General features: G+C 39.4%; 2 protein-coding genes across 10 annotated transcripts in view; one reads left to right on the forward strand and one right to left on the reverse strand.

The window, feature by feature from the left end:
- CLCC1 (chloride channel CLIC like 1) lies at positions 1-14,051 on the forward strand. Of its 2 annotated transcripts, XM_090146206.1 has the most exons (11): positions 6-523; positions 1,724-1,819; positions 2,689-2,796; positions 3,681-3,902; positions 4,991-5,131; positions 6,457-6,550; positions 7,636-7,733; positions 7,814-7,960; positions 8,470-8,763; positions 9,256-9,496; positions 13,962-14,051. In XM_090146206.1, the coding sequence occupies exons 1-10, from the start codon at positions 398-400 to the stop codon at positions 9,478-9,480; spliced, it is 1,551 nt and encodes a 516-aa protein (XP_090002332.1). In that variant the 5' UTR covers positions 6-397; the 3' UTR covers positions 9,481-9,496; positions 13,962-14,051. The 2 variants fall into 2 exon arrangements, with proteins under 2 accessions (XP_031451708.2, XP_090002332.1); XM_031595848.2 differs by lacking the exon at positions 13,962-14,051 and having other exon boundaries at positions 1-523; positions 9,261-9,402.
- The window catches only part of GPSM2 (G protein signaling modulator 2), a 25,864-nt gene continuing 19,488 nt past the window's right edge, over positions 10,728-17,103 (reverse strand). For 7 of the 8 annotated variants that reach the window (XM_031595841.2, XM_090146201.1, XM_090146195.1 and 4 more), the window contains 6 exons: positions 16,965-17,094; positions 16,328-16,398; positions 14,860-15,036; positions 13,944-14,106; positions 13,609-13,826; positions 10,729-11,646 (listed from right to left, as the gene is read on the reverse strand). In XM_031595841.2, coding sequence (XP_031451701.1) covers positions 11,482-11,646; positions 13,609-13,826; positions 13,944-14,106; positions 14,860-15,036; positions 16,328-16,398; positions 16,965-17,094 — 924 coding nt within the window. In that variant the 3' untranslated portion in view covers positions 10,729-11,481. Of the gene's footprint in view, positions 11,647-13,608; positions 13,827-13,943; positions 14,107-14,859; positions 15,037-16,327; positions 16,399-16,964; positions 17,095-17,103 lie in introns of all 8 variants that reach the window. The other variant, XM_090146194.1, reaches the window with a different exon arrangement.

The following is a 17,103-nucleotide window of genomic DNA, read 5'->3' on the forward strand; positions in this document are numbered from 1 at the left end:
GGGCCGGGCCGCGCCTGCGCGCCTCGGAGGGGGGCTGCGCGGCGGGGAAGGCGGTGTAAGGGGCGGGGAGAAGCCCGGGTCCTCACTGCCGGCCTGGGGCTGGCGGCGCGGTGGGGCTGGGGGAGTGCGGCGAGGCGAGGCGGTCTGCGGCGCTCAGGTACGAGGGGCCGCGCGAGGCCGAGCGGCGGCCGTTGGGGCGGTGGCTGCGGCGACGCCGCTGACGGGATCCGCCGCGGGTGGGCCGGGCCGAGTCGGGCCGGCTGCGAGGCCCCGACGGGAGGCCGGGAGCGGCGATAGCGACGAGGACGTTTGCTCTGGGTTGTGCGGCCGTTTCAACCCTCGCACGGAAGCGGCCCCCCCCTTCCCATCCGTGAAGCCCCGCGCTGTGGGCGCAGCGATGCTGGTGCTGGTGCTGTGCGCCGCCGTGCTGGCGGGCGGCCGCGCCCAGGACGACGACTGGATCGATCCCACCGATATGCTCAACTACGACGCGGCGTCGGGAACGATGAGAAGGCCTTACAAGGTGCGAGAAGCGCTCGATTGTCTGTCTGTCCGTCCGTCCGTCCGTCCGTCCTGAGCCGTGTCCTGCTCAGGGGTTGCCCTTAAGTCGCGCGTTTATGAAATATTAGAGTTGTGCTCTTTTTATCGTTCCGTAAGGATACGTTCTGGTCTGTAAACAGAAAGGAGTTGTACAGCTGTTCCTCTGCTCTGGGAAGTGCTGCACCGAGCGGCTCTTGCTGTGCTCCGGAGCACAGCGTTATGTGTCTGAAAATGAAGCGCCTGGCTAATGGGCGACGTTTGAGTTAAGCTATCAAACTCCCCAGGAATGTAGGGGTAAAACTTGTTCATTGTATGAGTGCGTTGTGAAACTCGATGGAGTTCTACTGCGTTGGACATCAGAGCCTTCAGAAGGAAGATCAGAACTGGGGTAGTTCTGTGCTGTTAGTACTCTGGGAACGTGGAGAACAGGAAATATGAAAATAGAATTTCAAAATGGTGAATCGCACTCTGATGGTTTGTGTGAGGAGCAGACTGCACACATATCATGAGATGTATGTTGATTATGTCACATAGAGCACTGTAAGCTATGGCTGGCGCATGAGCACCTTTATCATTTTTCAGCTTTAAATTTTGGTTTTGTAGTCTTGAATAATTCTTCTTAAGTATTTCAGAGCATTGTTTTAGGAACCTTATAAAGTGCAAACTACATTATTTGTCTTTGTAACTCTTGTGAAGAGAACAGTTCCCAGAGCATTGGGATGCTTTCACCCTTCAGGGTGAAGGGGGAAGCTGGAAAGTTGAGCAAGGCACACAGCAAGAAATGCAGCTGTGTTGACTTTCAGTCTGGCTGTATGGCCATCGGGGCTGGGGATTTGGGCTGGCTGGAAGCTGCCCTTTCATTTGCTGAGTCAGTGGTTAGCCGAGCTTTATCTAATCTGATGCACTGGGGTTCTTGTGCTCAGCAGCTCTCAGCCAAGGGGAAAGGGCGAGACCTCTCCTTTTGGGGGCAGCATGCAGGCAGCCGTAAGGCAGCTGTTGGTTTGGAGCCTGAAATAACAGCAGAGAAGCAATGGAATGCAGTTGAGAGCATTTGTGGAGAAGGCCAACCCTTGTTTTAGCACCTTTGCTCCTTAAAGTCTGCGACCTGTCTGTAGAAGCGTAACATGGCACGTTGATTAAATTCTTGGATTCTGAAAGTTTGTTTTTTCTTATGTAACTTCAGGTAACCTATCATGAGTCTGAGGGTAAGACAGTGGATGGAATCATCACTGAAAACTTATCGAGTTGTTCCAGGGAAGTGGATTCTTTGCAGCGGAAGGTTTGTTATGGAGAACTTCAGAGTATTTTCCAGTCTCTAGTTTGTGCCTGATGCAGAGGTGATGGATGACATAGGTAGCATAGGGAACTGTCAGTTTGCTGTGGGAAACCATGCACTACTTAGAGGGAACCTCTTTATGTGACTTGAGAGAAAAGAAAGTGGTTTGATTTCAGTTCCAAATTACTGCTCTGTCTGTTAAGGGCTGTTTCCTGAAACGTTCTGTAGTGGTATAGAAGCTGGTAGGAGTTATGTGCAGCATTGACAGTTTAAATGTGGTGATGTTACTTCATGCTGCCACCACAGCTTAGAGAATCTGACTTTGCATTTGAGCTGTTCAGTGCTGGTAGGTTTGAAGGGCTGGGCTGTGGGTGAGCGCTCTTGTGGCTGCCTGCAGTGTGCAGTGGCAGCAGCTTTCAGAAGCCCCGTAGGCACTCTGATTTGCTGCTTCCTCTGAGGTCAGAAGGATGCAGTGATCCTTGTGTAGCCCTCAGTTGTTTGGAGACACCGTGTGAAATGGGGTGTTGGTATTGTTCTACTTGTTATGTTTTACATGGTACCAACTTGAAATTTAAGGAGATCCAGATCTGTAGTGTTTCTAGTCCTACTGATGTTGGCATTCAAACTGTTTCACTACCAGATCTGAAATCCCCAATACTGGCCAATGCCATGGAAAGCAGCAGCAACGTGAAAAGCTCTTTAGCAACTGCATGTGATTTGTATCTGATGTACTGATTGTGGGATTATTGCTAAGCTAAAGAAATGTGACCCTGTTAATCGTGAGTTTCTTGTGTTGGTGGTATTTGTTTATTCTATAAACCAAACCATGTTTGTTTGAGCAACAAGTGAGTGGAAGTGTCTTTCTGTTGCAGATTGCAGAATGCGAGAACAGGAATGCCAAATCTCGTGAAAGCCGGAGCTTTTATATTTTTAAGCGGTACTTGAATAAAATTTTAAATGAAGCTAGAAAACTTGGTCTTGTGAGTATCTGAAAATGGATTAAAAATGAGTTTGAATTCATTCTGTCGTGCTTCAAATTAAAGTGAAGGAAACTGAATTGTGAAATTAAAAATGATGGAAGTATGTGCAGGCAGTATTGCTGTCAGGGTTTGTGCTGTTTGCTCACAGGAGGCACAGTTGTCCCTTCTTCTGTGAAGCATCCAGGGGCAGCGTGCGTGACTTGAGAAAACAGAATGCAGTGTCTATTGCTGGGATGCAGTAATATCTAGTAATGCCCTGTCTGGTTCACCTCAGCAGCTGTTAAACTCGGGAGAGCCAGATTCCGTATTTGCTTGTGGTAGCCCTTGTAGGCTTCTCTTTAAGACCTGATCACACTGCCCAGCTAGGAGTAGTAGCTTTGAATTTGCATATAAGAATCACCACATCTATTTCTTCATTTTATTGCCTTTGGAGAGATACTTTTTATTTTATCCGGGGTAGAACAGTAATTTTTTAGCAGTTGGTAAAATTAATGTTTTAGAAGAACATTACCTTTAGCAATGTAACATTTCTTATTTCCCTATTTTAAAAGTTCTGTCTGTGTTACCCAGTCATGAAGAAGTTCAGTGGCACCCATAGTGTGTCAGTCATGAATGCCTGTCAATGAGAAGTAGTTGTAAAATTTAAATCATGGCTGAGATGACCCAATGCATCGTTTTTAGGTTTTTGCAGTAGAGTTGAAAGACAACAAAACAGCTGTATTTTTGTTCTGTATAGGCCTTCGTCCTGCATTCCACCACAAAAGGTGGCTGGTATATAATCAGGGCTATTAATCAGGATTTTGCAACGGAATATCATTTTTCTTACATAGATGTTTAAGGTTGCCTATTGGAAATACGATTGTTTTGTCTTGCTTTTAATTCAGCCTGAGGGAAACATGGACCAAGTGCATTACGATGCTGAGATTATCCTCACAAAACAGACACATCTGGAGATCCTCCGGTTCCTGCAGGAGGAAGCGTGGCAGTCAGGTGCTGTGGATGATGCGCTTAGCAATATTTTGATCAATTTTAAGCACCACGATTATAAAGCTTGGCACTGGAGATTCGAAGACACTTTTGGAATTGATCTGTATAATTTGTTTATGGTAAGAGAAGAAAGGCAGTACACTTGTATTAATTACTGTTTTCTCCTGTTTCTTTGTGAAGCAATATTACCACCTTCTCTCTGCATGAAAACCTGTCATATGTTTTTTGGTTGTTGAAGCTGTAAGTAAAGTAGTTACTTGAAACACAAACCTTTGTATTCCTCTGGTCTTACTTTCTTCTTGTGGCAATGTGATTTTTTTTTTTTTTTTTGGAATGCATTTATTTTTCTTCTTTCTTGGTCTTTTGTAACCATGCTGTGGGACTCTTTGGGCTCTATTGGTTTGCTGTCATGACTTACAGTCATAATGCACAGTTTGTCAGTTGTCCAGATTTGTCTCTTGTCAAATAGATGCTGTAGCTGCTGGCTTTTATAGGAGTTGGAATGTGTTTTTATTGAGAGTAGCATGTATTTGAAGTCTTAGATTTTATAGGTTAGAGTTTTTGTGAGTTATATGGAAAAATTTTATGTACTGTTGTACAGTGTGGAAATGTCATATATTTTAAAATGGATATGACATCCTCAGTGCTGAACTGAAGATAAGCTGAAGTTCTTGGAATAAATCTTTACAAAATATGCTAATATTTGTGAGCTAAAAAGATCTTGAATGTAGTTTGTCTGGTTGTGGGGAGTGCCTTGGTGCTTAATGAAAAAGCAAGCTGTTATCCGTGCCACTTTGGTCCTAGCAGACCTCAGATGGAAAAAGGCTGTGAAGTGCTTCTCTGAAGTTCTGCTGCTGGTACTTAGAACATAACTTTATCTTGTAACCAACCCACAGCAGGTGGCAGCAGTTGCTCTGTGATTCATACTGTGTGCTTTGCAACTCAAGTGCTGAATTATACCAATTTTGTAAATATAAATTCTAATAGGTAATGTTATAAATAGCATAAGGAAGAAACAGCAAAATAATCAGAACAGTGACGCTTTTTTACTTTGTACTGCAGCAAGTATGCTGTGAAAGCAATCAGTTTTTCAGCTGCTCTGTGTAAGTGATGCCTGTAAAAGCAAAAGCTGGGAATTCCTTCAAATGTACACAGAGTAAGCCTGAAAAATTCCAAATCTGAATCATAGTTCTGTTTTCTTTTTCAGATACTCTTATGCTTAGTGTGTGTTGTGATTATAATAGCTACAGAGCTTTGGACCCGTATCCATTGGTTTGTTCAGATGAAACGTGTTTTATTAATAAGTTTTCTCATCAGTTTTGCATGGAATTGGCTTTACTTATATAAGGTAAGTTGTTTTGAAATCTTAATGACTTATAGGCTTAACATTTGATAGTTATGAGGAACTTAAGATGATTTAGTTGCCTGCAAAATAAAGAAAGGGAAGAAAGGCCTGTATGTTGATCAATGTATTAAGCCTAATGAATGATCCTGCCAGTTTGTACCTTCCACAGAGGTGCACAGAAATCATAAAGCATTGTGTGGCAAGGAATTGTGCTTCTTGACTTGAAGTCTATCTAAAGGAACTTGTTAGAAGCGTTACGAAAAAGTATTACTTTCTTTCTTTATAAAGATTCCCTGGATGAAACGAAAGCATGTAATAGGTGATTGATATACCAGAAATAAGTGCTTCATTAATGATTGTGGAGCAGCTAACTGAACTATGGCATTGTTCTTAATGACAAGGAACGTGTCCTACTGAGTTGTAGCCAGACACCAAACGTGGAGCCTCATGTCTTGCCATCAGGATCTCCCTGTGGTGTATCACAGCCTAGAGCAGGGAGTGCCAGCAGTGGGATGGCTCTTGAACACCAGAGGACTTGGTTGGGGTCACTGAATGTCAGACTTTTTCAGCAGATAGTTTGCTTTGAATTTTTTTTTCTACTGGGTTTTCAGTTGCAAACTGGAAGGCAAAATTAAAATGAATGTGGGTTTGTGCTAATGGAGTTATTTAAAAAGTAGAAGAGAAAGTTGTGATGTTTTAGAAGGTTCATAGCAGCTGTCTCCAGATTTAATACAGAAACCTTTTCAAGGAAAAGGTTAACATCATTGAGAAATGATGTCAGATTGCTTTTGCCTTGAATTTATATCTTTGAATGTCGAAGTTTGCTGGTTGGGTAATGGAGACTCCACATGGAGAATAAATCAGAGGTAGCTGTGGTGGTAGGTCTTTATCCATCCCCAAGAAGTACTTAGAACCTAACTCTGTCTAGGTAACAAGCTCTTGTGATAGCATTGCCTGGGTAATTCCCACACAGCTGTGGGCATCTTGTGCCCAACAGCCTGTGTGACACAGCAGGTTGCTGCATGGCAGGTGGGTTTGGCACCGTGCCCCTGACTGGCAGCAGGGCCGCTCGGGGCACAGTGCATGCTCTGGCTCGGGCTAGGGGCTGTGGGGCTGCTCTGGAGCTGTCCCAGGGGCTGTGCTGCTGGTGGCAGGGGCGTCTTTGTTTGAAGCAGTCACTGCCTTCAGGAAACTGTCCCTACTAAGAAACTTCAAACTGAGTTTGTTTTGCTTTTTCAGATATTCTGAAATATGAAATTATATGAAATAAGAAACGATGATTCTTAATCTGTCTTTATTATTCACAATTATTTCTGATTCTCCTGCAGCGGGCTTTTGCACAGCATCAAGCAGAAATTGCCAAAATGGGGCAGTTTGATAACATTTGTGCTGAGAAGTTGGACTGGAGAGAGAGCCTTCTTGGTAAATACACTTTTTCATTGTTTTTTAGTAGCTTTTATGATCACAAAATATTCAGTAATTGTGTCCAAAATACTCTTATTTCTTTGTGAATTGTAAGTATGCTGAATGTTCTTGAGCAGTACACAATTAAGAGGTTTCACCCTTCTTTCTTGTCACAAGACTTTCCTTTCTAGCCTTTGAAGGAGAGCTGAGATAAAAAATGATGTTCTTAGAGCATGTCACAGAATTGCTTCTTTCTCATCAGAACCTGACCTGTGAATGTTCCACCAGCTGCTCTCCCCAGCACCACTCAGTGTAGGTTACTGAAGATAGGACAGCAGAATTAAAGGTAGTTTCTCATCAGCCACTCATGTGAATGCAGCAATTGATAGGCAATTATTGAATCTACTTCTGTGATTTTACAGAGATGGCTGAATTGCTTTTTATTGTCCAATATTTATTATTCAGTACTGTAGCAGATGGACTAATGAAGCCTGTTGTCTTTGGTCTCACCTTTGAAATTCAGTGGCTGTGGTTGCTCTGTTTGTGTTAAATTTCAGTGGATTACGACATGGCTTTGCTGAAACCAAACGACAAAATCACTAGTGTCATAGATTACTTAAAGCTTTGAGTTCTCTTAAGGAGAAAGTCTTTGCTTATTCAGATCTTCTCCTGAAATCTAGCATATACATTCTTAATCATACTTGCAGCCTGGCAGATAAGTAATAACACTCAACATTACTTCCGTTTCAATGCCTGTGGACAAAATGTGCCAGATATGAAGTGTTTCCACAGGCTGTGTTTATTTTTCATCTATGATTTCTAGGGACTAAGTTCATCTAATAAAGAGAACTTTCATGACTAAGCATAGGAAAACGATAGTTTCTTCTCTTTCTTTCCTGCTTTCCCTCTCCTTCCTGCATCCTTCTGACTGGATAAACTGCACAGCCAAGCTAACCTATGTTGTTGAACATAAATCTTGGCCTTGAACCATATCTAAAAGGTTTCTCTTCCATCTGCAGTTGAAGTGCTACTTCCTGTATTACTGTTATGTCATAAATTATGTTTTAGTAAGTAGTGAAAATGCATCCCTGCTTTGACTTCAGGATGGCTCAGAAGACAGTGGACATTTCAGGATGATCCATGTCAGAAGTACTACGAAACTCTGCTAGTAAACCCTGTTTTGCTGGTTCCACCAACAAAGGTAAAGGCCAGACCCAAAGAGATTCTTTGTGTTTCTTTGTAACCTGTCCCAACACCAGGCTTCCCTTTGTACTTCTCCAGGCATTGGCTATTACTTTTACCACCTTTGTGACTGAGCCTTTGAAGCATGTGGGACAAGGTATTGGTGAATTCATCAGAGCACTTATGAAGGAGATACCACTGATTCTGCAGGTTCCAGTGCTAATCATGATGGCTCTGTTCATTCTGGTTCGTATGCATTTATGGTATTTAGAAGCTCAAATTTATTTTTACATATTAAATTTATTTAAGCATCATTATTTATTTCTTATTTGTAGTGTTGAACAGATTTCGTAGCATGGGTGAAATTATTTGTACAAGGAATTTTTTTCCATTAAAAATCTTTTTAAGTTCAGTTTGGGATAAAATAGCATTAAACTGCTTGAAATCCTAGACTCTGTGACAGTTAACTTCAACTTTGTTCCCATTTCTTTCTTAAGAGTCATTACACAGCGATGCATGGAATTGCATTTTGTACATGAAAGCAGTGAGTTAGACCCTTCTATGTCTTTACTGTAGCACAAAAGATAAATTACAATGTGGCAGCTGCTGCACTGTGAATAAAGTTTGAATTTTGTTGTAGCCGTTTGTTCATCAGTAGTTCTATTTCAGTATCTTTTAGTTTTGTGGCTTTGCATTCTGTGTGAAAACTGTAGGCTGCAACTGTTTAGAGTTTTGTTTTGTCTTCCCTCCCCCAGGCTTTCTGCTATGGTGCAGCATCATCAGTGTCTGCAATAAGATATTTAATGCCTTCTCAGAAGAAGAGGCTTCCTCTACCTGACAGTCAGCGGGAGGAAATAGACTTCAGCCAGTATGATGGGAGTAAATCTGATGGCTGCTATTCACAGAAGACTCCTAGCATTTGCAGAGGCCCCTACGACAGAGGAGATGTTCAGATGAGACCTGGAAATAGCAGCAGCAATCTTGATGTGCTGCATGCAAGTGGAGAGCCAGATACGCGAGTAGAGGAGTCTCAAAAACCAGAAGCTGATGTACGTTAGTCTTGGTGCTCCTTGGGATTAGGTTTGATTGACTTCGGTGTCATCTGCTAGAATGTGCTTAAGCAACAGGCTTAACTCAAATCTGGTGGGGAAGATGTAGCTGTTGCCCTGTAAGGAACTGTAGATTATTGTGGGCATGCTTTATTCTGGAAAAATATGGATCCATGGTTAACCATGGCAGGAACCTCCTGAATTAAAACACTTGAACACTGTTCTCTCAGGGAAGATAGGTTACCCACAGAAGGAAGGGAAAAGAAGAAAACTTTTCTGTGAATTACAGAAAATTAAAAACAGATTTATACTCTAGATTGTGCTTATTCCCTGGAATGTTTCCCTGTGGGGAAAAAAAGTTAAAAGGGAGTATTGATAATGCTTTGAAGTTTGGAAATTTGAGGGAGTTCTGTCTCTGGAGTTGAAAGGCACTCAAAGCTACAGATACCATCGGTTTGGGTTGCTTGATTAATAACTTATTAATTTTTACAGAATAGATTGCACACTGAGGCTGAAATTTGTAGACTAGAACCTTCTGCAGCTGCAACCCATACTGGAGAAAAGGCACTTGAGCATCAGAAGCAGTGGACAGATAAAGCAGAGCAAGAGACTGCGAAAAATAGTGATCCTAACAGAAACGTGGAAGGACAAAGTTCTGCAGTGGGACATGCTGAAGAGATGAAGAGCAGTACGTGCGAGTCACAGGAGGGAGACTGAGGAGTCCCTACATTCTGTAAGTTTTGTCTAACATAGAATTATCACATACTTGCTAGCTCCATTCTAGTTCTCAGATGGAGAGGAGAGCCAAGTAAGCTGATGAGAACTCATCTTTGGCCAGAATATTAGTAAAAGTATCACTTTAAGGTAGGGTTTTATACTATGAGATTATTGTGTACTTCTTGTGGAACTTGAAAGGAATGGATTTTTAAGTAAGCAGCCAGGAGAACAGCCTTCAACAACCTTGGCTGTGGCTGCTTGCTTAACATCAAGTTTGTGTGACAAGTTTCAAGTAAAAGCAAATACTCTTTGGGAGGAAAGCACAGATATTCTGCGATGAGCAAACACGAGGCTAATGAGGTAACTGGAAAACTGCTTGAAGAAAGTTGCTGATAGTCATATATCACTCATATAAGAACAATTGCAGATGAAAGTGAGGTTTCAGGACAATGCTTGTTTTTTATGGTTTAAAATCAGTTTTCAGAAAGTAGAAACACTAGTCATCAGCTTAGTTTAAGGAAATCATAATAACATTCTTTTAACTTAATCCTGTGAAGAGGTGTGAGAAACTGATATTGTATCAATTTGTGTCAGGGACATCGAAAGCCAATAGCAACACTAAAGTAAAAGTAGCAGAGATCAGCTCAATAATGTGATGGTTCTCCTGGTCTGGGAAAAAACATTTTGCATTTCTCCTTTAAAAAAAAAAAAAAAAGTGTTTTTGCTTCAATAGGAGAGTCAGATTTCAGTGCTAAAAAAGCTACAAGAGAATGTAAAATCTTCAGTAACTATAAAATATTTGGAATTATGTGGAGCCTATCTCCATAACTATTCTTTAATTTTTCTTTCACTCTGAAGCTAAAATTAAAATCGGATTCTTCTCTGGGGATATAATACTTAAAAATTTGAAAGGAAACTTGATTTGTGAATAGCCCAAGTGATCAGTCTGCCACCATTAGCATTAAAATCAGCAATGTGTAACACTAGGTACCTACACGTAACATACAGATGTAAGGGTTCTCAAGAAATGCATCAATACAGGTGCCTATTGAGGGTGAACACTAACCATTAGAGCTGTTTCTCCCAAGAAACACCCTAGCATAGTACATCATGTTTTCATGAGAAGTAGTGTTTGAGGTTCTGCAGTAAGAGCAGCCATATGTTTGTTATTTGGAATGTTTAAAGCTCATATACTGCAGGAATTAGTGGGAGTCCAGTGAAGTGCTTACCATCTCTGTGAGACTCCTGGTGCAAAGAATACTTGTGATGGTACAAATATACCTCAGCTTTTAGAATTACACTGACTGCTTCTACTTAAAATACAAGTGTAACTTTAGAAACTAGTTTTGATTGTTCCCTGCATTACTCAGTGCAGTTCTGTACTTAAGGAAATATTAACAAAATAAGCCCTGTATGTTTTTAAAAGAGTATTTTCATTGTGAAGAGTAGTAAACCAGATTAGATTTTGATTTAGTTTTGTGGTTGTTGTTTTTTTTTTAATTAACATGATGCAGAAACACAGATTGGAAGAAGCAAAGTCAGACTCAGTACTGAAGTAATTTCTCAATTACTTTTATTAAAAAAAGTATAAAAGAAAATGGGACCTTTTTTCAGGGAGGTACAAATCAGAAAAAAAATCAAGTCTTTATCCTTATAAAGAGCATACAAACCTAAGTCTCAAACTAGGTGTGGTAGAGATCGCACACCAGCAACACCAATACCTTGAGAGAGAAAAAAAATGCTGTTAATGTTCATAAACTAGAGGCGATTAAGAGGGAGATACAGTAACCTGTATCTCAGACACAGCTAGAAGTAGCTGCCTGATACTAAGACACAACTCCAACTACCAATCACAAGTGCAGTGCTGCTATTGTACAAAAAGTGATTATAAAGGAGACAAAACTACTAATTGCAGTCCTTTGTAAAAAGACACGTATGTTTTTCCAGCAAACAAAAATGAAACTTAAGATGCTACTGTACAGTATGAGCCTGTGCTTCTCCTCAGCTAGAACTCGGTCCTTTTATAGCAGAGGGTAAGTGGACTCTTTGTTCATCCATTCTCTTAGCTTGGGATCGTACAATGAGGCTGAAAAAGTCCTCATCTGGTACAGTTGGTCCTTTTGCAGATGATGGAGGAGCACATCTTTGATCGTCCAGTCTAGAACCCTAGGGACAGACCAGGAGAAAGGCTGTACATTTACTGTGTAATATTGAAATAAGCAAGCAACATAACTGGAAAAAATGACTAAAAGCTTTTCTTTTCACATTTAAAACTGTAAGCTTTGTTTGAGGCTTATGCCTTAACAGTTCTCAAATGAAATTACTATGTTAAAAGTTCAAGCATAGTTTTTCTAACCTTTACTTAGCTGTTAAAAAAACCTCCTGTAATGGAAGAGCTGTCGTCCTTCCTTTCACTGCAAAGGGTGTGAAAAATAGCTACTGGGTTGTCAGATTTGGAAAAGCAGTATCTAGAGACTCAACAGACCGATACATTTTAATTATAGGGTTGCATAGCAGTTTGCCTATAGTGTCTGAGCTGTTTTCTGTGCTATTTCACACCTACTTCAGGAGTCTCAGGCTGTCACACCGTTGCCTTGGACTGTCACCTTTGAGAAACAAGTCTCAAAGTCAGCTCCCCTGTTGCACATCTGTGTAAAGCAGTAACAGCAGTACCAGAGGACAGGACTGAAGTCTTCCATTCCTTTCTCCTTTTGTGTTACAGTTTGGATAGACACAGTACACAATTTTTATTATATTGATGTCTAGATAATTTGCTTGACTCAGAAAATTAGCCAAGGTTCTAAAACAAGATGTTATTTCATCAGGTTGATGAATGCTGTAATTCTAGACTCAGTGCCAGGTGTTGCTTTCCATGAAAGCTAATGCAATTTAACTTACCTTTGAAGTTCTCAGTAGCGGAATTTTTTATTTGGAGATCCATAAATAAACTGTCAAGTAAAATACCAAGTCTTCTTCATTAAATTATTTTGTCCAGTTGGTATATATACTGTGCTATACTTGGCAGAAAAATCACTTGCATATACCATGAAGTATTGTTACCATAATTTTAATGATGATCACTAATTGCCAAAGCAACTTCAATACTGAATTTTCATTTGCTGAATTAAGAATTTCTGGTATGTCAGGTGTCCAGTGAACAAAGCCAGCTCCAAACACACTGACAGACTTATTTGTTTTCCCTCAGTTTCAGCATCCCTCAAGCTCATCATTGGTCACTTAAGTTGGTTATCAGAAGTATAAATACAAACATGATAACTTCTAGCCACTGGATAACAATATATATTTAATATCTATTATATTAAATATGCTTTAATATATACAAACATAATTTCATATGTGCTCTCTCTGTATATAATAATTATATTCATATAACATTTTATAATTCCTATCATATAATAATAATTTATTATATATTATTTCATTATTATATACTAATGCTATATCTAGAATATCATTTTATAATTATTATTAGCAATATTATATTCTGTATTATATATTACATTATATAAAATATATATTACATTATATATTACTATTATTTTAAAATTACAATATACTGTTAATATATAAATCTATATTGTACATTTATATAACTCTACATTACATAAATGAAATATATTATTACATATATAATATAACAAAATAATGAATATAATACATTTAATATATTTAATAGCATTATATTAAATATATTGGTTGTAAATATTATCTAATATAGAATTTAATATATATTCAATACATATTAACATAACTATATAATAGATATTAAATTGATTATCCAGTGGCTGTAAGTATATAAACATACCCATAAGACCATATGTGAGGGCATGTGTATGAATGTACGTGTATATAAAAATGTGTGTAACGAGGCTGCATATAAGAATATGAGTGTATATATATTAAAATATGTGTAAATATATGTTCATAGATATGACATATACATAGCATTTTATTTTCATACATATATGTTTAGATTTTTTTAACTTCATGTCCTGATCTACCAAATGCGTATTTATCTTAAAGCCTTTGTGCTAAGCATGGAAGCCTTCTCAAAGACGTTGAATAGCAGAATGCACAAATCAAACCCCAGAAATCTCACAGCCTTACCTGGCATTTGATTAATATATCAAAGAAGTCCTCATCTAGCTCTCTGTTGTTACTGGCCATTAAGTGGCCCAACACAGATGGACTGGTGCGATGGTTAAGACGAAGGCCAGGTAGATTGCTAAAGCTGGCGCGTTGGTCATCGAGGCGGCGGCTCTGTGAGCTCGCAAGTAAATCCAGAAAGTCATCAGTGTGGGGTGAGACTACGGAAGCAGAAAAGGCTAAGGGAAGAAGAAGGAAAACAAATGAGCACAGAAGTTCTTCTCCGTTCAAATACATGTTCAAAACAACATTTGGCAGAAACTGAAGTCAGCTACAAATCTTATTTTAAAAATTACATTTTCGTATTGTTTTAGGTGGAGTAGAGGATGTTGCTACTGAAGCAGCTGAGAATCTGTTCTTCTCCTGGAAGTGGCATCTCTGATCATCCATCCTGTTACTCTGGAATCGGCTCAGCAGATCAAAGAACCCTTCATCTGCCACTGTTTCTCGACTGTTTCTCTGAAGAGGAGAGAAAAGTTAGAGGTACTTGGAACTCAAAAGTACCTAAAATCTAGGGCAACTGCGGGGCAGTTTGATTCCAGTGATATATTTGCATATCTGAAATTCATTAAACTAATTTTTTTTAGTCATCCATTCTTGTAGACAGAGATTTATCCAAAGAAGCAACATTTATAATATGGCAAACAGTTCTGGAAGGTAAAATCTGGTAAAGAGATTTTGTTCTCAGGAAGAAATGGTACTCTGATTAGTATAAGCCCACCAAGAACCCCAGTGCCCATAGGCCATGAAATTTCCATTTGCTCCTTAGCTCTGTGTTGAAAAGCACTCTTCTCCCTGCGAGATCAAATGACTCCATTGTTTTCTTTTTAATCAATTTCCATGAAGAGTGCAGTAATCTAAAATACAAATTTAATTATACCTTCCAGTGTCTGAATCTAAAAAGCTATGTTTTTCAAGTTAGGAGAAGCAGAGTCGGGGACAAAGACTAGAAATAAAAAATATGCAAGCTGACCTGTAATTTCAGACAATCTATTAGGAAAATGTAGTAGTTCCAATAGTAGGAGAGACGTACAGCTGTCACCACCCAGGAGACAGAAGGAGAATGGCTGATTCTACATCAACTTACAGCATTTAACTCAAATATATAAGTAGAACTAAAAATGTTATCTGCACAAACAAGTTTTCAGTAGTTTTGGACAAATCAAGATGATATGAAATCAAGGTTATGATCTGACAGGACTCCAAACCTACCCTCGGAGAGTTGGGAAGGCGGTGGTCAATAGAATTACTGGCATCCTGCAGAACTTTGGAAGCGGTGCCGTTTTTATACTTTTTGCCTTTGAGTCGATTTACAAAATGCAGTTTTGCTGAAGGTTTGGCAATGAGTGGTTTCTGTTTAGCAAGAATCTCACTGTTCCAATTCTGAACCTAAAAAAGAAACCAAAACATTTTCATCATATATTCTTTTATTTCTTACTTGTGTATTCTTTTCATCCCCAAAATGAAGCAGCTTTATGCTTTTCATTTTATCCAACTACTCAGACATAAACCTTAGGTTTTGCTTCTGTTACTTGACCTGTGATTATTAAGATCTTGTTACCTGAATCAGGCCACTACTGCTACTGATCAGTCTTACAACTAAACCATCATGCAACAACTGATTTGACTAAAATGTGCTCGTGGCCTGTGTAATCAAACATGCTGATGTTTTCATTGCTGAGGGCCATGCAGAAACTGTAGGAAGAATGGGGAAAATGCCAGCACAAGAGCAAACAGGACTAACTATCATTTCACTGAAAATAGTAGGGGAAACAGTCTGACAGAGTTCCCCTAAATACTCTTCCAAAATAAGTGCCCCATAAATCTGACAACTTCCTCTACAATAGCACTGTTCTAATTGGAAAAAAAAAGTTCTTGACCCTGCATCAGAGCCTGTAGCCACAGTCCAGTCTTTCAGCAAAACAGAATTCATTCTAAAACCTTAGAGATCAACCCATGTTCCAGCTCCAAGATGAGAGTTTCCTGTACAGTCAAATAATGCTAGTGTCCGTCATGTTATTCTACACATCAAAGACACTTAGGGAGTAAACTTCAGAACCTACTACATGAATGTCTTGAAAAGAGCCCTTTATAAGAACTAAGCCACAAAATTAGGTTAATACTTGATTATAAAAATCCACATGAAGCATTTGAGTATATTTAGGGCAGACAATCACAGGCTACGTCTTTTAAAAGATATCACAGACAAGCAGCTTCAGAAAATAAGAAAATGCAGCTGATACTGCCAAAAGCTTAATGGTTCCCTGCAGGGAAATCCATCTGCAATAAAGCCCAGGATCTTTAGAAATCGTATCCAAAGTGGTGCTCAAAGAAAAAGTGCTGCTGCATCTACACCAGCTGTCATCGTGTAAGCTTAGAGATTTCATTTTGTATTTCTAAACATGGCAGTATGTTTTGGATCACTTGAAAAGATGGGCAGCAGATACCCCAATATGCAGGAAAAAAAATAGCAATTTCAGCTTACCTTTAGAATCATTTATGTAGAATTGCCAGTTCATATTTAAATTCCAAAGAGACTTCTTCTTGAAGGCTGAGCTAAAGCTTTCTGTTCTGAATCATTTCTAACATTAAACTCTTATAAAAGCCTTTAGATTTCAATGCAATCTCACCAGCAGAGCAAAAAAAAAAAAAAAAAAAAGAAAGAAAAAAAAGCACCAACCTTTTCTGGTGTTAATTTCATAAGTTCCATGTTCTCCATACTGTGACGACGTCCTACCCTTGGCCGGGTACCTTCAAGAAAGAAAAAAGTTCATCTTTTTTTGCCATTAAGGTTTATGGTGTCACCTTCAAAGCTGTGCCTGTGTTCATCAAATGCCCAAGATAAGCAATTCTGAGTTCCAAGCTCACAAGAGAATAAATAATCAGTAGTAAAAGCAGCTTTAAAAACCACACAGGTGTAAGGTATGCAACTTGCTTTCATGGGACAGAAAGGAGCATGAATCTTCACACAGAAAAACATTACATGAAGCAGCTTTAACTATAACCCCTTTTGTTCTTACAATAGCACAAAGGAAAAAGGAAGGATGTAATTTGGGCAGCAAACAACTACATTTGCCACATTAAAAAAAGACTGATTAGAAACTTCAGATGATGTGTTATGTGAAGAAATGAGGGCGTAACATATGGTTAACAAGAGAAATACTCCAAAAAAGCAGGAGCTGAAGGGATCCAGCACTGCACCATTTACTTATGGGGAAAAAATAAACAATGCAACCTCTATAGTCAGAAAACAATGCAAATAACAGTTGTTTTTTTTGAAGTTTGATATTAGAAAGTATTTGGAGAAAAGCACGTACCATTCAGACTGTTATCTACCGCATGGCTTTCTGATATCATGGAGGTGTTTGTGCTATAGCTTAATCCAAGAACCATTTGAAGATCTGAGAGATTAAGTCTAGCAGTGAGTTCCCCACTTCTATCTCCTACCTGTAACCA

The sequence above is a fragment of the Phasianus colchicus genome, chromosome 9 (genome assembly GCF_987193195.1).
Source record: "Phasianus colchicus chromosome 9, bPhaCol1.hap1.1, whole genome shotgun sequence".
In the NCBI taxonomy this organism is placed as follows: Eukaryota; Metazoa; Chordata; class Aves; order Galliformes; family Phasianidae; genus Phasianus; species Phasianus colchicus.

Coding starts and splice junctions, on each gene's coding strand:
- CLCC1 (XM_090146206.1), top strand. CDS start 398: ATGCTGGTGCTGGTGCTGTGCGCCGCCGTGCTGGCGGGCGGCCGCGCC. Junction 7,734..7,813: donor TGCTGGTTCCACCAACAAAG/GTAAAGGCCAGA, acceptor GTACTTCTCCAG/GCATTGGCTATTACTTTTAC. Junction 7,961..8,469: donor TGATGGCTCTGTTCATTCTG/GTTCGTATGCAT, acceptor TCCCTCCCCCAG/GCTTTCTGCTATGGTGCAGC.